The sequence below is a fragment of the Macaca thibetana genome, chromosome 11 (genome assembly GCF_024542745.1).
Source record: "Macaca thibetana thibetana isolate TM-01 chromosome 11, ASM2454274v1, whole genome shotgun sequence".
NCBI lineage: Eukaryota > Metazoa > Chordata > Mammalia > Primates > Cercopithecidae > Macaca > Macaca thibetana.
Window position 1 is genome coordinate 109,468,233 of NC_065588.1, and position 18,332 is coordinate 109,486,564.

General features: G+C 49.3%; 1 protein-coding gene across 6 annotated transcripts in view; it reads left to right on the forward strand.

Moving 5' to 3' along the window:
- TPCN1 (two pore segment channel 1) overlaps nt 1-18,332 on the forward strand; it is a 73,280-nt gene that overhangs the window by 35,743 nt on the left and 19,205 nt on the right. For 3 of the 6 annotated variants that reach the window (XM_050749692.1, XM_050749688.1, XM_050749693.1), the window contains exons 3-11: nt 1,942-2,066; nt 7,735-7,911; nt 9,404-9,517; nt 10,312-10,442; nt 11,326-11,414; nt 14,205-14,239; nt 14,782-14,840; nt 15,119-15,218; nt 18,157-18,273. In XM_050749692.1, coding sequence (XP_050605649.1) covers nt 1,942-2,066; nt 7,735-7,911; nt 9,404-9,517; nt 10,312-10,442; nt 11,326-11,414; nt 14,205-14,239; nt 14,782-14,840; nt 15,119-15,218; nt 18,157-18,273 — 947 coding nt within the window. Of the gene's footprint in view, nt 1-1,323; nt 1,644-1,680; nt 1,841-1,941; nt 2,067-4,453; nt 4,657-7,734; nt 7,912-9,403; nt 9,518-10,311; nt 10,443-11,325; nt 11,415-14,204; nt 14,240-14,781; nt 14,841-15,118; nt 15,219-18,156; nt 18,274-18,332 lie in introns of those variants that run through there. The other 3 variants (XM_050749690.1, XM_050749689.1, XM_050749691.1) reach the window with 3 other exon arrangements.

Consider the following 18,332-nt stretch of genomic DNA (forward strand, 5'->3'; position numbering starts at 1 on the left):
TATGACCAGGAGTGAGGCAAAGATTTCTTAGACATGATATCAAAAGTATTAATCCATAAAAGAATAAATGGATAAGTTGGCCTTCATCAAAATTTGTAAAACTTCTGTTTCAGTGACCTTTGAAAGGCGCTGTTAGAAAAAAATGAGAAGAGAAACCACAAAGGGGAAAAGATTTGCAAATCATCATGTATCTGATAGACTTGTATCCAGAGTGTATAAAAGAGCTCTCAATTTAATAATAATAATAATAATATAATAAACAAAGAAAAAGGTGAAAGATCTGGACACTTCAAAGAAGATACACAAATGGTAAATAAACATGTGGAAAGATGTGCAGCATTATTGTTAGGAAAATGGATGTGCCTGGTCCTGGTTGCTCATGACTGGCAATTCAAGATCAGAAGGACCTTTTGCAACCCAGCAGGCCTTTGAGCCCTGTCAGTTTCCTGTCCCTTGCATGGTTGTAAGCCTTACACATTTGCTTCCTGCCAACTGTGCAAATCCCAGTATCAAAACATTAGATTTTTTTTTTTTTTTTTTTTTTTTTTTTTTTTTTTTTTTTTTTTGAGACGGAGTCTTGCTCTGTCCCCCAGGCTAGAGTGGTGGCGCAATTTTGGCTCACTGCAACCTCCGCCTCCCAGGTTCAAGCGATTCTCATGCCTCAGCCTCCTGAGTAGCTGGGATTACAGGCACCTGCCACCACATCTGGCTACTTTTTGTATTTTTAGTAGAGTTGGGGTTTCGTCATGTTGGCCATGCTGGTCTTGAACACCTGACCGCAGGTGATCCGTCCACCTTGGCCTCCCAAAGTGCTGGGATTACAGGTGTGAGCCACCGTGCTCAGCCCAAAACATTAGATGCTTTATCTTCCTTCAGGTGGATCATTTACAATGCGGATTTACAGATTTCTCTCAGATTCACTTCTTCCCAATCAATGCATCATTTCTTGATGCTGTTGTTTACTGTGTGTATCAGTAGAGTCTCAAGATTATTGTGACAAACCCAACTCAGACTCAAATGGGATCTCTTTATCAGCTTGGATTTTGGAAATTAAGGGGTAGATTTCAGGCACAGCTGAATTCCAGAGGTGCAGCTGGTGTTAGTGTTATCTCTTGGTTATTGTTTTGTTCTCTGCTGACTTCCTTCTCAGGCAAGTTTTCCCCATGCGGTGGCAGAGGCAGCCGCGAGCAACAACAGGGAAAGAGCCCCTCCTTCCTAATTGGCCCAGGAACAGTTTCAAGTTCAGCTGTCACTGGCCGGACTTGGGTCAGCAGCCATGCCTGAACCAATCCCTGGGCCCAGGGGAGACGAGGGGCTCATTGCCAGGCCCAGGTCACCTGCCCGGGAGCCAGGGGTGGAGTCGGCCAGAGCCAAACAATGTGGACAGAGAGCAAGGAGGGGATGTTCTACCCAGACAGATGGCCCAGTGTTGCTGGGGGAGGAGGGCGTGGCTGTCAGCAGGGAAGAGATGGCCCTGCACCAGGGAACAAATCCAGTTGTTTTTAATTTTTAACTAAGTAGGATGTTAATATGCTTCCAAAAGTCAAAGGATTCAAAAAGGGTCCATCTACACTGTTCCTTATAGCCCTTGTAGGACGACTGATTTCATTGACTTCTCATTTTTCCTTCCTGTGTTTCTTTTGGTAAAGATAAGTTGATGTATTTATGTTTTCTTGTTTCCTCCCTTTTGTACACATTAGAGAGCATACTATTTGTACTATTTTGTACTTGCTTTTTTCACTTATCAAGAGAAAGGAAAACATTTGTAACCAGCTGTGCTAATTCTTGCCGTTATCAGTACACAGCATGGAGGTTGAGTTGAAGATGACAGGATGTCCATGTGAGCATATGAAGGGACTGCCAGGCTTTTCTTCTGCCGAACGGTGTCTTTATGCTCTTAAGCCTGGGTGCCAAGTGAATCTCTCTCCTCTTCCAATGCAGATGGCGGCAGCTATGCCATCCACGACTCCCAGGCCCCCAGTCTCAGCTCTGAGGGCGGGAGTTCCCCCTCCAGCCCCGCACACAACTGGGAGATGAATTACCAAGAGGCAGCAATCTACCTCCAGGTGAGTATCTCCAGTCAGGCCCTGGCGGTTCTCTGCACCTATTGGTGGGGTGGGGCAGCCAGGACTCTGTTAGGTGCCCAGAAATTCAGTTCCAGCGGCGGTTCATGCTGCTGCTGCTGCTCGTGTGTGAGCTTCAGGTTCGTAAGATGGGCTGGCTGACCTGACTGTGCTCATAGGGGAAAACTGCTGTGCACCGGCTTGTCTTCAGGCCCCTGTTTGGGGCTGTGCTAACCCCCACAATTTCTGGAGTCTGTCCACTCGGCCTTCCCTGCCACCCTCCCTCTTCTCAGGGCACACTGAGAGGCCACATTCTCAGGAGGGAATTCTTCTTTACATACTGAATGCTGTAGCTTTATTCCTGTTTAACTTGTTGCTGCTTTCCTGTTTGCCATTTTAGGATTCTTTTTTTTATTTTTTATTTTTGTGTGAAAGGTGAAAGTAATACATGCTTATTACAATAAATTTAGATACAAAAAAGAATGAAGAAACATTCACCTAAGGCAGTCACTGTCAACATTATTTCCTTCCAGGTTTAAAAAAAAAAAAAAATGTGCTATAAGAATAATATATCTGTTTTCCAAAAAAGTCATATGGTATGTGCAGTTTTATATTCTGCTTTTTTTTTTTTCTTTTTTTCTTTTTTTGAAGACAGTCTCCTTCTATCACCCAGGCTGGAGTTGGATTGTAGTGGCTTGATCTTGGCTCATTGCAACCTCTGCCTCCCGGGTTCAAGCGAGTCTCCTGCCTCAGCCTCTGGAGTAGCTGGGATCACAGGCACGTGCCACTATGCCTGGCTAATTTTTGTATTTTTAGTAGAGATGGGGTTTCGCCATGTTGGCCAGGCTGGTCTTGAACTCTTGACCTCAGGTGATCTGCCCACCTCAGCCTCCCAAATTGTTGGCGTTACAGGCATGAGCCACCACACCTGGCTATTTAAATAGCTTTAAATTATATCAGGTAAATTATCCTAATTTACTTAACCTGATAATCTTGAATATTTTCCCTTATTGTAAATTATAATCCAAGGACAATCTATACATAGCACCCCCACCCCCTTACATCTAGGATTATTTTACTAGGAAAGTAAAAGAAATGGAAAGTCTAAGAAATGGAATGACCGGGTAGAAGGAATCAACAGTTTTTAGGTCCTTGATGTTTATCATGGAATCCTCTCCACAGGAAGTATTGCCTCTTTACTGACGGCCCCACTGGCGGTGACATTTTAACCTTAATCTTGCCAATCTTGTCACTATAAGATTTCAGTTTCTGGTTTGCATTAAGAGTTTGGATGAGGAAATAGACTTTTTCTTAAGTGCATTCACATCATAATTTTCCCTAATCTTTCTTATCTGAATCAGCTCTCCACTGCAAGTATTTGTTTTGTCATTTAAAAAAGATTTAGTGAAATTCAAGCCTGGGCAACATGGCAAATCCATCTCTGGAAAAAATACAAAAATTAGCCAGGCGTGGCATGTGTACCCTCTAGTCCCAGCTGCTTGCAAGACTGAGGTGAAGGTGTCGCCTGACTCTGGGAAGTTGAGGCTTCAGTGAGCCATGTTTGTGTCACTGCACTTCAGCCTGGGTGACAAAATGAGACCCTGTCTAAAAAAAAGAAAAAAGATGTAATGAAATTTAGACATTTGTTTGATGGTTGTTCAATCGTTTGTTTCTCATACGTTCATGCAGCATCATATACACCTAAACGATTGTGTTTTGTTTCAAGTTAAGGCAACAGAATGTTTTAGGAAAATTGTCCCAAGCTCAGGCATGCTTGTTAATGATCTAGCGAGGATGTCTTTTGCACATCGCCTTCTCTGAGGCTAGATAAGAGCGTGGGATTGGTCAGAACACAGACTTAGAATGGCTGAAGCTCTAAGGATCCTGATCATTCCTCCTTTTCCTAAGCAGGTGAGGACATTGGAAATGAAAATATGAGACTTTAAAGGGCACCTGCTAATCTTTGTAACAAGCCTCTGAGGCTGCAGTGATCATCTCCCACTTTACAGATGTGGTGACTGAGACTCAGAGGGGCCAAATGATGCCCAAGGCCACCCAGCTAGGGAGTTGCAGAGCTCCACATTTAAACTGTTTAGCCTCCAGATTATATTTTTTATTCTGTGTGCTGTTGCATCACTTATGAACTGACCGTGTGCATCTCCTTGAAAATGGGCCATGTATTTGTGGAAAAAAAGCAGTTATGGAACAGCTGGTGTTGTATGATCATTTTAAATTGATGTCATACAGCAACATATGCATGCGGGTATGTATGTGTACAGATATCTATACATATCTGGAAAGTTGTTTAAATATTAAAGATGATTATCTCTGGCTGATGGAATTTTTACTACCTTACAAATTTAAATTGTTTAAATTATTTTACCAAAAATGCATTTTTTAAAAAAAATGTAAGAAAAACTTGGATTTCTTTGAACAGTCACAGTCATTCATAGCTGTTCCTGGAGGACGAGATGGCCTGTTTTTGTTGAGACAGACTCTCACTCTATTGCCCACGCTAGAGTACAGTGGCGCGATCTCGGCTCACTGCAACCTCCTTCCAGGTTCAAGCGATTCTCCTGCCTCAGCCACCCAGGTAACTGGGATTACAGGCACCTGCCACCACGCCCGGCTAATTTTTGTATTTTTAGTAGAGACGGGGTTTCACCATGTTGGCCAGGCTGGTCTCAAACTCCTGACCTCAAGTGATCCACCCGCTTAAGCCTCCCAAAGTGCTGGGATTACAGGTGTGAGCCTCTGTGCCCAGCTCAAGATGGCCTGCCTTTTCACACTTGCAGCCAGGCTATAGGTCCTGCAGTGAGCCAGGTTGCTGGTGTGCGTGGATAATTGGCCCTCGCTGCTTTGAGGGTATCTGGTGCCTGCAGTTTCCCCTCTTCCCACATTTTACCTGTTACCTGTTAACTCATCCTCTGGAGCCACGTGCTCAGCAGTCCTGGTGCCTTTGAAACAGTACTCATTTCTATGTGGACTTGGACCCCAGGGAGCAGAGAGCAAAGGCCTAGAAGTCGCTACAACTGGCCTTCCTTATTTTTCCAAATCTAGTTTATGATCAGCAGCCAGGAAACAGGGTCGATGTTCTCTTGGGTTTTCTTCAGAATCCAGTGCCATGGGTGATATTTCCATCTGTTGGTGGAGACGTCATTCCCCCCATCTCTTCTGGGACGATTCCAAGTCCTAGAGTTAAAATCTGAGCCCCCATGTCAGTGGTTCTTCTAGCGAGACCTTCATTCCTGGCTATTTGTTGGAAGAAATTGCCCAAGAAATACATTTTTTTTTTTTTTAGTTATTGAAACCAGAAGCTTCCCAGGCCACTGTATGTGGCCCCCTGCCCACTGCCGTGGCCATGGAGGTGGTAGTGAAAACCACAGCCCTGCACAGAGCACAGAACCATGTTCAACTTACCCTCTGTTGACTGCCAAGGTGTTTGCTCCCTTTGACATGCCTACACCTGCCAGGTTTGCTGCTGGGTCTGCGGTTTGCCTCGATTTTTTGCTAATGAGGAGAGCAGTTTATCCAGCTTCAGGGAAGTGACTCACTCACAGTCACTCTGCAAACTGCAAGCAGGGCCTTTCCCAGAATAAGTTTGTGAGAATGGGCTGAGCATGGTGGCTCACACTTGTAATCCTAGCACTTTGGGAGGCTGAGGTGGGCGGATCACTTGAGCTCAGGAGTTCAAGACCAGCCTGGGCCACATGGTGAAACACTATCTCTACTAAAAATACAAAAATTAGCCAGGTGTGGTGGTGTGCACTTGTCATTCCAGCTACCCAGGAGTCTGAGGCAAGAGAATTGCTTGAACCCAGGAGGCGGAGGTTGCAGTGAGCTGAGATTGTACCACTGCATTCCAGCCTGGGTGACACAGGAAGACTCTGTCTCAAAAAAAAAGAAAAAAAATATTACATAACATATAAATATATCAAAATATCACATTGTACCCCATATACAATTATTATTTGTCAATTGAAACAAGGTAGGGTATGGGGAATCCTGAATTAAGTAAACATATAGTAGCAATACGCCACTGTGCAGCTCCTTTTTTTTTTGGAGACAGGGGCCCAGGCTGGAGTATAGAGTATAATAGTGTTCAAGTGATTCCCCTGTCTCAGCCTCCCAAGTAGCTGGGACCACAGGCACATGCCACCATACCCGGCTAATTTTTGTATTTTTAGTAGAGATGAGGTTTCACCATGTTGGCCAGGCTGGTCTCGAACTCCTGACCTCAGGTGATCCATGCGGCTCAGCCTCCCAAAGTGCTGGGATTACAGGCATGAGCCACTGTGCCTGTTCTAGGTAGCTCTTGAAGGGCGTTAAAGGGTCTGACTAGGCAGGGTTATTGGCTTCCTTTTTTCTGGTAATGTTCATATAACTTATGATAATAGCAAATACCTGTAGTGAGCTGACTGTGTGGCAGACACCACTCTAAATGCCTTTCAAATGTCCTCACCTTTCTTCTTCACAACAGCCCCAGGAGGAAGCACTAATGTTAGTGCCTTTACCGTTGAAGAAGCTGAGCCTCAAGGGCGAAGGAACCTTCCCAACATTCCTCAGGGAAGGAGTAGAAAGCCAAGCTCATGTGGTTCCTCTCAGGCTCTTTACACTGAGCCCCCTTTTTTTTTTTTTTTTTTTTTTTTTTTTAGACAGAGTCTCGCTCTGTCGCCCAGGCTGGAGTGCAGTGGCACGATCCGGCTCACTGCAAGCTCCGCCTTCCGGGTTCATGCCATTCTCCTGCCTCAGCCTCCTCAGTAGCTGGGACTACGGGCGCCCACCACCACGCCTGGCTAATTTGTTTGTATTTTTAGTAGAGACGGGGTTTCACCATGTTAGCCAGGATGATCTCAATCTCCTGACCTCGTGATCTGCCCGCCTCGTCCTCCCAAAGTGCTGGGATTACCGGCGTGAGCCATCGAGCCTGGCCTCTGAGCTCTTTACACTCTGCTGGGCACTCCTAGAGGGAGAACTTGGCCTCTGAGGGGACTCATGCCTGTTTCTCTTTATCTCCTCCTAGGACCTTTTTTTTCTTTTTCTTTTTCTTTTTTTTTTTTTTTTGAGACCAGATCTTGCTCTGTGGTCCAGGTTGGAGTACAGTGGCATGATCTTGGCTCACTGCAGGTTTGACCTCCCGGGCTCAAGTGATTCTCCCATCTCAGCCTCCTAAGTAGCTGGCACCAGGGGTCTCACCTTGTTGCCCAGGCTGGTCTCAAACTCATGGGCTCAAGCAATCCTCCTGCCTCAGCCTCCCAAAGTGCTGTGATTACAGGCATGAGCCATGGCACCCAGCCCCTCCCCTCTTTTTTAAGAGATGGGGTCTTGCTGTGTTGCCCAGGCTAGACTTGAACTCCTGGCTCAAGGGATCTTCCCGCCTTGGTCTCTGGAGTAGCTGGGATGTCACTACACCTGGCTGTCTCAGGACACTTTGGTTCCTCCAAGTGGTTTTTAAGAAGCAGCAAGTCTCTTGAGCCCATCAGCAGGCAGGAGTGAGACTTGACCACCATGAGTTTTGCGAAGATCATTTTGATTTTCCAGCGTCTTCTGTCTCTGGCTTGAATCTCTCCTTGCCTGCCTGGGTCCTTCCTTTCCTCTCCTGCCCATGGTTCCTCCTTGGTGCTGGACAGGTCTCCAGGCTCACATGCCCACACTGCTCTCATCTTTTCAGGAAGGCGAGAACAATGACAAGTTCTTCACCCACCCCAAGGATGCCAAGGCGCTGGCGGCCTACCTCTTTGCACACAATCACCTCTTCTACCTGATGGAGCTGGCCACGGCCCTGCTGCTGCTGCTGCTCTCCCTGTGCGAGGCCCCCGCCGTCCCCGCGCTCCGGCTCGGCATCTACGTGAGCACACATGCTCCTCACATGGGGGGCTGGGAGCCACGGCTTTCAGGGCAAACGACAGAACCCCAAAAAGGAACATACTGGGAGGACAAACACTGCAAACAGACTTAAAACAGAGAGATACCAGGCGGTCATAGAGGCCTTGGGAGCCGAAATGCCTGGGTGTCCCTGCTGGAGTGAATGGCCTTCAGCCAGTCTCTCTGGGATTCTGCCCACCAGTGCATTCCAGGGAGGGGAAGTGTCCCAGGCCCTGCTCAGAACCAGTGCCCACACCTTGTCTCTGGGTGGGGAGGGCACCCAGTGGATAGTCCCACTACCCTGTCTCCAGCCTCAAAGGAGAAGGCATTTGGGTGTGGTCACCATGGGAGGCGGAGATGTTTCCTGGGCAGCTCCAGCCCCTCAGATGTCCCCACACCTAGGCCCAGCCATCATTCAGTGGGGGCCAGAGCAGGTGTGCAGCTGTGCTTGTTCCCTTCTCAAGGAGTGTGCGGGAGGCATGGAAGCAGGGAAGGAAGCCTGTGCCTGTTGAGTTAGGAAGCACTCATCCAGCCTGGCCTCTGAGGCCCTCCATGACTCAGTTTCCCTTCCTGTTTCTCCTTCTTCGTGCCTGAAAGTCACAGCTCCAGCCAGTCTGTGTTTCTTCCTCTGCACACCTCCACCACTCTGTCCCCTGTGCTGGAGTCCATCTTCCCGTCCCTTCACTCTGTCAGTTCCTGCCCACTGGAATGTCCACAGGCCCCGAACCTCCCCACCCCCGGGAGGAGGAGCTCTCCCATGTCTGTTTCCCGGAAGCACTTGACTTCCCTGCTGGGAAGGTTTTACAGCTGAGGGTTTTCCATGTCTTGTCCTTTTGTCCAGAATGAGGATGAGAGTTTTAGGGGCTGCTCTCTGCTTGACAGTCCTTGTTTTTTTGACAATCAGATTTTATTTATTAAGTTCCTAATTGATGCTTTCTTAGTGTCTTTCATAGATCTTTTGTAAATTACATGAAATCCCTCTTAGAACAAGGCTAGATATTAAATTTTATCTTATCTTGTTTTTCTTACTTTTTTTTTTTTCTTTTTGAGACTGAGTCTCCCTCTGTTGCCCAGGCTGGTGTGCAGTGGCACCATCTCGGCTCACTGCAACATCTGCCTCCTGGGCTCAAGCGATTCTCCTGCCTCAACCTCCTGAATAGCTGGGGTTACAGGTGTGCGCCACCTCGCCCAGCTAATTTGTTTTTCTTATAACTTACAAACTTCAGGCTCCTTCCTGATTTTTAATCATTTGGACCAGCATGTCAGTTTCCTGGATATCAAGTTTATGTTTAGTTGTTTGGGGAAGGCTCCGTGACCAAGGCTTTGTCTTTAGGCATGCAGGGCCAGGCTTTTGTAACTCTGGTGTGTGTTGGGAGGATATCCTGGGGCACTTCCAGGTCCTGGGAGGATTGGGCAATGAGGAGTGGCCATGGGCTGGGCTGGCCATGACACATCCCCACACCCTCTGGTCTCAGGTCCACGCCACCCTGGAGCTATTCGCCCTGATGGTGGTAGTGTTTGAACTCTGCATGAAGTTACGCTGGCTGGGCCTCCACACCTTCATCCGGCACAAGCGGACCATGGTCAAGGTGATGTGTCCGCCCATCTGTCCCTCCCCTTGCAGCCTTTTCTCCCATGTCACCTTCAAACCTGTCTCTTTGGTACAATTCAGAATCCACCATGGACCCAGTCCATGCTTAGAGGTGTCACCCTAGGGTCCTTGTCCTGACCACGCCCTCAGCCTTGCCAGTGCCCTAGATGTTGTGGTGATGCCAGCAGTAGCTAATGTGATGGGGTGTTTAGTACCTGCCAGGCACTGGCGCAGTCACCTTGGAGAGAGGTGTGCTGCTCTCCCTGTTTTACATTCATCTGGAGACATGGGGTTCACACCCAGCTCTGCCCACTGCGCCCGGGCTCACCTGTCCCTAGTGTTACGCGTTTTCTCTCTGTGCCGCAGAGAGTGGCGTGAGTAGGAGCACGTCAAGGTGGCACTTTGTAGTGTGTGGAGCATGTGTGCTACTCTAGGAGAGTGTAGCCAAGTAAGCGGAGCTGAAGAGGAGCTGCAGGCCCCAGGATCCCTGATGTGAGTAGGGAGGGCTGATCGAGGGGGCCTGGCAGAGTGGCAGTTTTGCCTCCTCAGTGGATACCAGCAGTCATGCTTCCCTTCGGCTCATTCTCCTGGTGCCACACACCTGAGCCAGCAGCTGGAGTTTTTTTCTTCTGGGGCTGCCTGATGTTGGCAGGAAGTGCGAGAGAGGGCTGGAGAGAAGACAAGGCCTCCCGAGGTCAGAGTGGGCGCTGCCTCCCCAGCCCCCAATTCTAGGTATGCAGGATGACGGCTGGGCTGCAGGGCCTGACGGTGCTCCATGCCTGCCACCCGCAGACCTCGGTGCTGGTGGTGCAGTTTGTCGAGGCCATCGTGGTGTTGGTACGGCAGATGTCCCATGTGCGGGTGACCCGAGCACTACGCTGCATTTTCCTGGTGGACTGTCGGTATTGCGGTGGCATCCGGCGGTAAGGCCCGGGTTGGAAGCTGGGCAGACAGTCACTATCCTGGCATGGCCTGACCTCTGGGCTGGTGGGGCAAGAGCTTGTGAGTCAGTTAGTGATGACGTCGACCCTGCATGCTGGTGGGAGTACACACACACTCACTCTCCCTCTGCCATTCCACCCACGCACAGGAGAAAGCGATCTTCCTGCCGCAGTGTAGGTTTGCGGCCTCTGGGTCCAGGGCTTTTTCCCATCTTTTCTGCAGCCTTCCAGAGCTGCTTCCTCGCTCTATGCGTGTTATCTACCCAAATGCAGGCAGCTCAGCAGCATCCATGTGACACAAGCAGACTCTCCTGCCATCTCCACTGAGGCTGTGGGACCAAACTCAAACCGGACCAAGCCTCAACTGAGATTTATTTTGGGAGACGCAATCTGGAAAATTTCTTGGCTGGTCTACTGTTGCTGAGAGTGGGCTTGTAATTCATTCTTTGTGCCCATCTGCAAAGCTAGAAACAGGACTTGTCCTTGAAACAGGCCCAGCGTCCCAGGACTAAGTGGCCTTGAAATGTCTTCATGCCTTCCACATCCTGCTCATGGAAACTGACCTTTGCGCCCAAAGTGATGCCCTTGGCCTTCTGCTCTGTTCCCTGCTTGCAGGGCACTTGCCTCCTTGGGCCGTCACCAGGTGGAGGTGGCTGTGTGCTACGCCTGCCCCAGTTCTTCCCCGCCACCCACTAAGTGGGGGTCTCAAGCCACTTTAGGAAAAAATGAAGCATGATGTCACACCAGGGTATGGCAGGGTTTAGTATTTCGAGTCAGAAGCACTAGGCCCCCATCTCAACAAGGAGGAGTCCCAGACGGCCCGCCCCAGCTGGCACCTCCCCTGAGCTGGCCCATCTCTCCCCAGCAACCTGCGGCAGATCTTCCAGTCCCTGCCGCCCTTCATGGACATCCTCCTGCTGCTGCTGTTCTTCATGATCATCTTCGCCATCCTCGGTGAGTTCCTACTTCTCAGGCCTAGGCGCACTCAAAAAGCACATTCACAGTAGATGAAAAATTATTTTGGGCCTGGCACAATGGCTCACGCTTATAATCCTAGCATTTTGGGAGGCCGAGGTGGGCAGATAACCTAGGTCAGGAGTTTGAGGCCAGCCTGGTCAACATGGTGAAATCCAGTCTCTACTAAAAATACAAAAATTAGCTGGGCGTGGGTGGCACACGCCTGTAATCCCAGCTACTTGGGAGGCTGAGGCAGGAGAATTGCTTGAACCCGGGATGCCAAGGTTGCAGTGACCTGAGATCGTACCACTGCTTTCCAGCCTGGGCAACAACAGAGTAAGTGAGACTTTGTCTCAAAAAAAAAAAAGAGAAGAAAAATTATTTTGACAGTGCCTTAGTCCTTTTGGACTGCTATAACAAAATGCCATAGACTGCATGGCTTATAAACAACAAAAGTTTATTTCTTCCTGACTGGGTGGCTTATAAACAACAGAAGTTTGTTTCTCCCTGTTCTGGAGGCTGTGAAATCTGGAAGTCCAAGGTCAAGGGCCAGCCGTGGGTGTCTGGTGAGGGCCTGTTCCCTGATCTGTAGGTGGTGCCTTCTGGCTGTGTCCTTACGTGGTGGAAGGTGAGAGGCAGCTCTCTGGGACCTCTTTTTTTTTTTTTTTTTTTTTTTTTTTTTGAGACGGAGTCTCACCCTGTCACCCAGGCTGGAGTGCAGTGGCGCGATCTCAGCTCACTGCAACCTCCGCCTCCCAGGTTCAAGTGATTGTCCTGCCTCAGCCTCCTGAGTAACTGGGACTACAGGCACCCACCACCACACCCAGCTAATTTTCGTACTCTTAGCAGAGACGGGATCTCACCATATTGGCCAGGCTGGTCTCCAACTCCTGACCTTGTGATCTGCCTGCCTCGGCCTCCCAAAGTGCTGGGATTACAGGTGTGGGCCACTGCGCCCAGCCTCTGGGACCTCTTTTATATGGGCACTAATCCCATTCGGGGGGACTTCACACTCATGACCTCTTCACCTCCAACAGCCCCCACCTCCTAACACCCTCAATTTGGGGATTAGATTTCAACGTAGGGATTGGGGCGGGGAACACAAACATTCAGACCAGAGCAGGTAGTTTCAGAAATTCAGAAAGATTTTAAAAATACGCCAGGCATGGTGTCTCATGCCGATTGTCTCACCATTTTGGGAGGCTGAGGCAGGCAGATCGCTTGAGTCCAGGAGTTCGAGACCAGCGCGAGACCCCATCTCTACCAAAAAAACAAACAAAAACAGGAATTAGCTGGGCATAGTGGTGTGTGACATGCTCCTGTGGTCCCTGCTACTCAGGAGGTGAGGCAGGAGGATCACCTGAGCATGGGGAGACAGGTTGCAGTGAGCTGTGACGGTGCCACTGCATTCCAGCCTGGGTGACAGAGCAAGACCCTGTCTCAAAATAAATAAATAATAATAACGTGAACACCCATGGACCTACCATCCAGTTTAGGAAATGAAGCCTTAGAATAAAATGGAAGGCACGTTTGTGACCTTTAGTGATCATGATTCCCGCTTTCCCCAAAGGTACCCACTGTCCTAAGCTTATCATTCCCATGCACTTCTTTATATTTTGTTTCACATTTATGTTTCCCCAAGTGACAAAGAAATGATAAAGCTTTACATCCTTAACTTCTACACATTGGTCTTTCGCTCAATACTGTGTTTTTGAAATTTATTCCTGTTGATACATGTAGATGCCGTATATTCATTTTCACTGGAGCGGAGCAAGTATGCCAAAGCTTGTTAATCTGCTCTTCTGTTGGATGTTTTTCTTATCACAAATCCCACCGCAGTGAACACTCTTGTGTGTTTCCTGGTGCTCACGCTTGAGAGTTTCTCGAAGGCACTTGCCTGGGCCCTGAGAGATGGCAAACTTCAGCTTCACTGGGTACAGCAGGGTCACAGGCTGCTCATTCGGGAGGGCTTGGTTTTTCACATGGGGCTGACTGTGATAGCCACACAGAGTCACAGGGCGTAGACCTTGGAAGCCCTGGTACTCAGCTGGGAAAGCCGAGGTCCTTTCACCAGGACTCCGCAGATGGCGAAGACAGTGGGACTCCAGAGCCCTGACTCTGAGGCTAGAGCCAGGCCCCACCCCTCCTGGCCCTCATGGCTGCCTTGTCCTGAGTCATGGCTCTCACTTCCTCCCACCCGCCATCCCACTCTTGGTAGAATTTTGTTTGTGCTTCTCCAGGGGTAGGGCTGATTTCCCCTAAGGGCAGAGTTCCTCCCTTTTCCCACTCAGGATTTCAGGGACTCAGGGAGTGGTCCATTCCTGAAGGGAGGAAGTGAATGGCATTCCCACCCTGGGACCCTGGCTGCAGGGGAGCAGCGGATCCCTTTGGAATTTTACTCAGCTGTCATGATCTCAGAACCTAAGATTGCAAAACAGCAGCCTGGATTCCAGATCCAGCCTACAGATGGGTTTTGTTTGGTCTGAAAACTTGGAGCCAGCATTTTAAAATTAGATTTTACACAAAAATACAGACTTCCCCTCTTTTGAAAGAACAGAGCTGATAGTGCCCAGCACATTGCTGTAGAGCGGCAAGCGTCTGGTGCCTGCAGCCCTGCTCCCTTTCAACACAGCATGCATTCTTGGGGTGCTGTGGTCCCCAAGAGTCCCTGCTGCTCTTCCTGACCTGCTGCATTCATTTGCCTGTATTTGCCCGGTCCTTTTCACACCAGGTTTTGGGACCTCTGCTCTAATCCTTTTGTTTATCTGTGTTTCCACCCGCTTCTAGGTTTCTACTTGTTCTCCCCTAACCCTTCAGACCCCGTAAGTAATTGGCACATTTGTCTGTCTCTTCTTTTATGGAGGACTTTTCCCTCAGACAGGGTCACCAGCGTGACCCTGTAGCCATGTGGGGAAGGGGGGCCCTGCCTGGTTTCTCATCATAGCTTGTGTGTGCACCGCACGTGGGAGTTCCCGTCACTCAGACTTGACCACTTCCTTCCTTGAGAGCTGGGGATCCCCTTTTCTGTCCTTCAAAGGGGTGCCGCCAGGATCAGATTTGGACCGTTGAAATATTTTGGCAGAGGAGTAGTGGCGGAGAGCCAGACGAATGGCCCAGACATGTGATTCCCTAGAAAAAAGTCCCCCCAAGTCAATAGTCTGCTTCTGCCAGAAACATCAGGTGCAGGAAAGGGGAGGCCTCTGGACTGCGTATTTGCTCTTTCCTCTGCCTCCCTCAGGGATTCCTTGAGAGATGCAAGAGCGGGCGTGGCAGGGTGCGCCAGGTGGCCCATCACAGCCTGTTCCTGGCGGCCATGTGCTCTTGGCTGGTCCCGACCTCTCCTCTGCCCCCTCTTCCGTTGCAGTACTTCAGCACCCTGGAGAACAGCATCGTCAGTCTGTTCGTCCTTCTGACCACAGCCAAGTAAGTGCAGACTCTGCCTTGCCTTTGGTCCTCTGCTGCTGCCCTGGGGTCTCCTCCTCTTTTCTGCAAAGTATATTCCACATCCCAGCACAGGCAGGTGCTGTGGTGCCGTTGGGAGATGGGGTTGGCCCACTGAGCATGAAGCCCAGGGGTAAGAGTAGGGGAACCGGGGTTGGAGGCTGGGAAGGCGAACAAGGAGCTGTCCTCTGCAAGGCATGTGCTCTGAGAGGATGGAGACAGGCAGATACAGCACGCCGGGTCACCCTCTGCAAATACAGTTTCCCAGATGTGATGATGCCCTCCTACTCCCGGAACCCCTGGTCCTGTGTCTTCTTCATCGTGTACCTCTCCATCGAGCTGTACTTCATCATGAACCTGGTGAGTGACTGTGCCTCAGGCTATATGCTGAAGCAGCCTGCCCCTACCCACACAGCGCTGGGCGCCATGGGAGTGGAGAAGTGGGGACTGCTTTCCGCCTCTCAGGGCAGAACGCTGGGGCAGGAAGTCCCAGACTCATAGTCAGGTGCAGTGTTGCAGGGAATGCCCTGTCAGGACTTCAGGAATTCAGCCAGTTGCTGGGGGTGGCGTCCTCACCAGGGCAGTGCTGCTGCTGCTGATAGTGCTGGATGTTAAACCCAGGCGACCCTGGGACCTTTGCATTCTTAGTCAGAAATAGACAGTTGACCCTCAGTGTCCACAGGGATTGTTTGCAGGACCCCTTGTAGGTGTGAAGATCCACAGATGTTCAGGCCCCTTGTCTAAAATGGCAGAGTATTTGCAGATAACCTGTGCACATTCATCCTCTCGTATATTTTAAATTATCCTGCATTACCTATAACACCTAATACAATGTAAAAGCTATGTAAATAGTTGTTATACTGGGCCGGGCAGGGTGGCTCACGCCTTTAATCCCAGCATTTTGGGAGGCCAAGGTGGGTGGATCCTTTGAAGTCAGGAGTTCGAGACCAGCCTGGCCAACATGGTGAAACCCTGTCTCTACTTGCGAAAATTAGCTGGGTGTGGTGGTGGGCGCCTGTAATCCCATCTACTCGGGAGGCTGAGGCAGAAGAATTGCTTGAACCCAGGAGGTGGAAGTTACTGTGAGCCAAGATCATGCCATTGCACTCCAGCCTGGGTGACAGAGCGAGACTCCGTATTAAAAAAAAAAATTGTTTTACTATATTGTTTAGGGGATAATGACAAGAAAAAGAAGGCTGTACATGTACGGTACAGATGCAACCATCCTTTTGTTTTTGGAATATTTTTGATTTGCAGTTGTTTGAATCCATGGATGCAGAACTCACAGATATGGAAGGCCAACTATATTATAATAACTGTAAAAGCTGGCATTTAGTAAGCCTTAGCCACTTGGCACTATGCAAAGTGCTTTACATATAAGGATGAAATAATTTAATAAATAAACACAACCCTGGAGGTAGTGAGTATGGTTCTCGAAGTGCAGATGAAGAGACTGAGGGTCAGAGTGACAGTGTGATTTGCTGACGCCTGCATAGCTTGGAGTAGCCAGGCCAGGCCCATTCCAGAGCCCTGTTCCTAACCAGTCTGTTCAGTTGCACTCACATGCCAGAAATGTCTTGTGTATTTCTACCTCATTTATCAGGAACCATCAGAAAATCCAGTATAGAACACGTTTGTGGAGGAGAACATAAAGCGCCTGTGCTCAAAGAACTTTGAGAGTATTTGTGGAGGCGCAGACAGCCGCCAGGAATGTCCCAGCCATCATAGATCACATCCGACACCAGGCTGTTAGGCCGGTGCTCAGACCACACAATCCATGGCAGGACTAACGGGAAGAGGCTTCTGATCGAGTTTTGTGTTTATTTTTATGCTTCCGCAGAGCATTCTCACACCAGTCACCACAGTCAGGCCGAGTATAGAAATGAAAATCATCTTCTCCAGGTAGACATGTGAAATCTAAAAAATTTTAAGTCCTTTTTTTTTTTTTTTTTTTTTTTTTTTGAGATGGAGTCTCGCTGTGTAACCCAGGCTGGAGTACAGTGGCGCAGTCTCGGCTCACTGCAACCTCCACCTCCCAGGTTCAAGTGATTCTCCTGCCTTAGCCTCCTGAGTAGCTGGGATTATAGGCGTACGCACATGCCACTACACCCGACTAATTTTTGTATTTTTAGGAGAGACAGGGTTTTGCCATGTTGGTCAGGCTGGTCTCGAACTCCTGACCTCAGGTGATCTGCCCGACTCAACCTCCCAAAGTGCTGGGATTACAGGTGTGAGCCACAGCGCCTGGCCAAAATTAAGTCTTAAAAAGGAGAAAATATATTCTTGTTTTAATTCCTCAAAACCAAGAAGAAATATGTTGAGTACTTCTTTGTGTTTGATTTAATTTGCAATATATTTAGAGCTGTGAGAATTTAGGGCAACAGTCAACAAAGTACGGCCTGCTGGCCAAATTTGGCCCACAGCCTGTGTTTGTAAATACACAGGGACACAGTCATGCCCATTTGTTTATGTATAGTCTGTGGCTGATCACATGATATGACCACAGGTTAGTAATTGCAGCAGAGATCATTTGGCCTCCAGAGCCTAAAACAGTTGCTGTTGAACCCTTTACAGAAAAAGCGTGCTGACCTTTGATCCACAGGGAAAAAATGGGGAACCAGTTTGAGGGAAAGGACCAGAGAGTTTCCCTTAAAACATTTTTAAAGACAGAGAAAGTGTTTCTAAAAAGGATTCTTTCAAGTTCTTCCCCCACCTTCCATCCCCCTCTGATAAGCTAACTTTGGTATTAGCCAACTCTAGAACGTTATTTCCTTGCTTGCAGAGCCTCTCACTCCCCCTTTTCCTGGGCCACACATGAAGCAGTGAAGGAGAAGTACAAAGAGGGCAGGGGGAGGAAGGGTACTTCTGGCTCGGAGGTCAGGAGGGCAGTGGGCAGGCAGCCTCCTCCTGCCACTGGCCAGAGTCAGACTGGGCTCAGAACCCAGATGCGCCCCTCTTGCTACTCTATCCTCCCCTGGCTTGCCCCTGCCCAGCCTGGGACAAGCTGGAACTGGGGAAGGGAGTGTGGGAAAGTGGAGGGGAACCTGGGAAAGATTGAGTAACAATGCCTTCATGTATCTGAAGAGGGAAATTTACAAGAGGAACAAAGGGCTTTCCTCTGTTGAGACTTGGGAGACCGACTTCCTACCCCATGAGGTGCAGGCAAAAGGGTCTCCCCAGGGCCTCTCTGGGTTGGCTGGATGAGAGTCCTGCCTAGATGATGAACCCATGCCCCCCTGCACCCCCTGCCCCAGCCACTCACGGCCCTGAACCAGGGCCCTGTGCTTCTCTCCCACAGCTTCTGGCTGTGGTGTTCGACACCTTCAATGACATTGAGAAACGCAAGTTCAAGTCGTTGCTACTGCACAAGCGAACCGCCATCCAGCATGCCTACCGCCTGCTCGTCAGCCAGAGGGTAGGAGCCATGGGCCAGGGAGGGGCTTGGTCCCTGTCCTCCCTCCCTTGCCCAGAGCA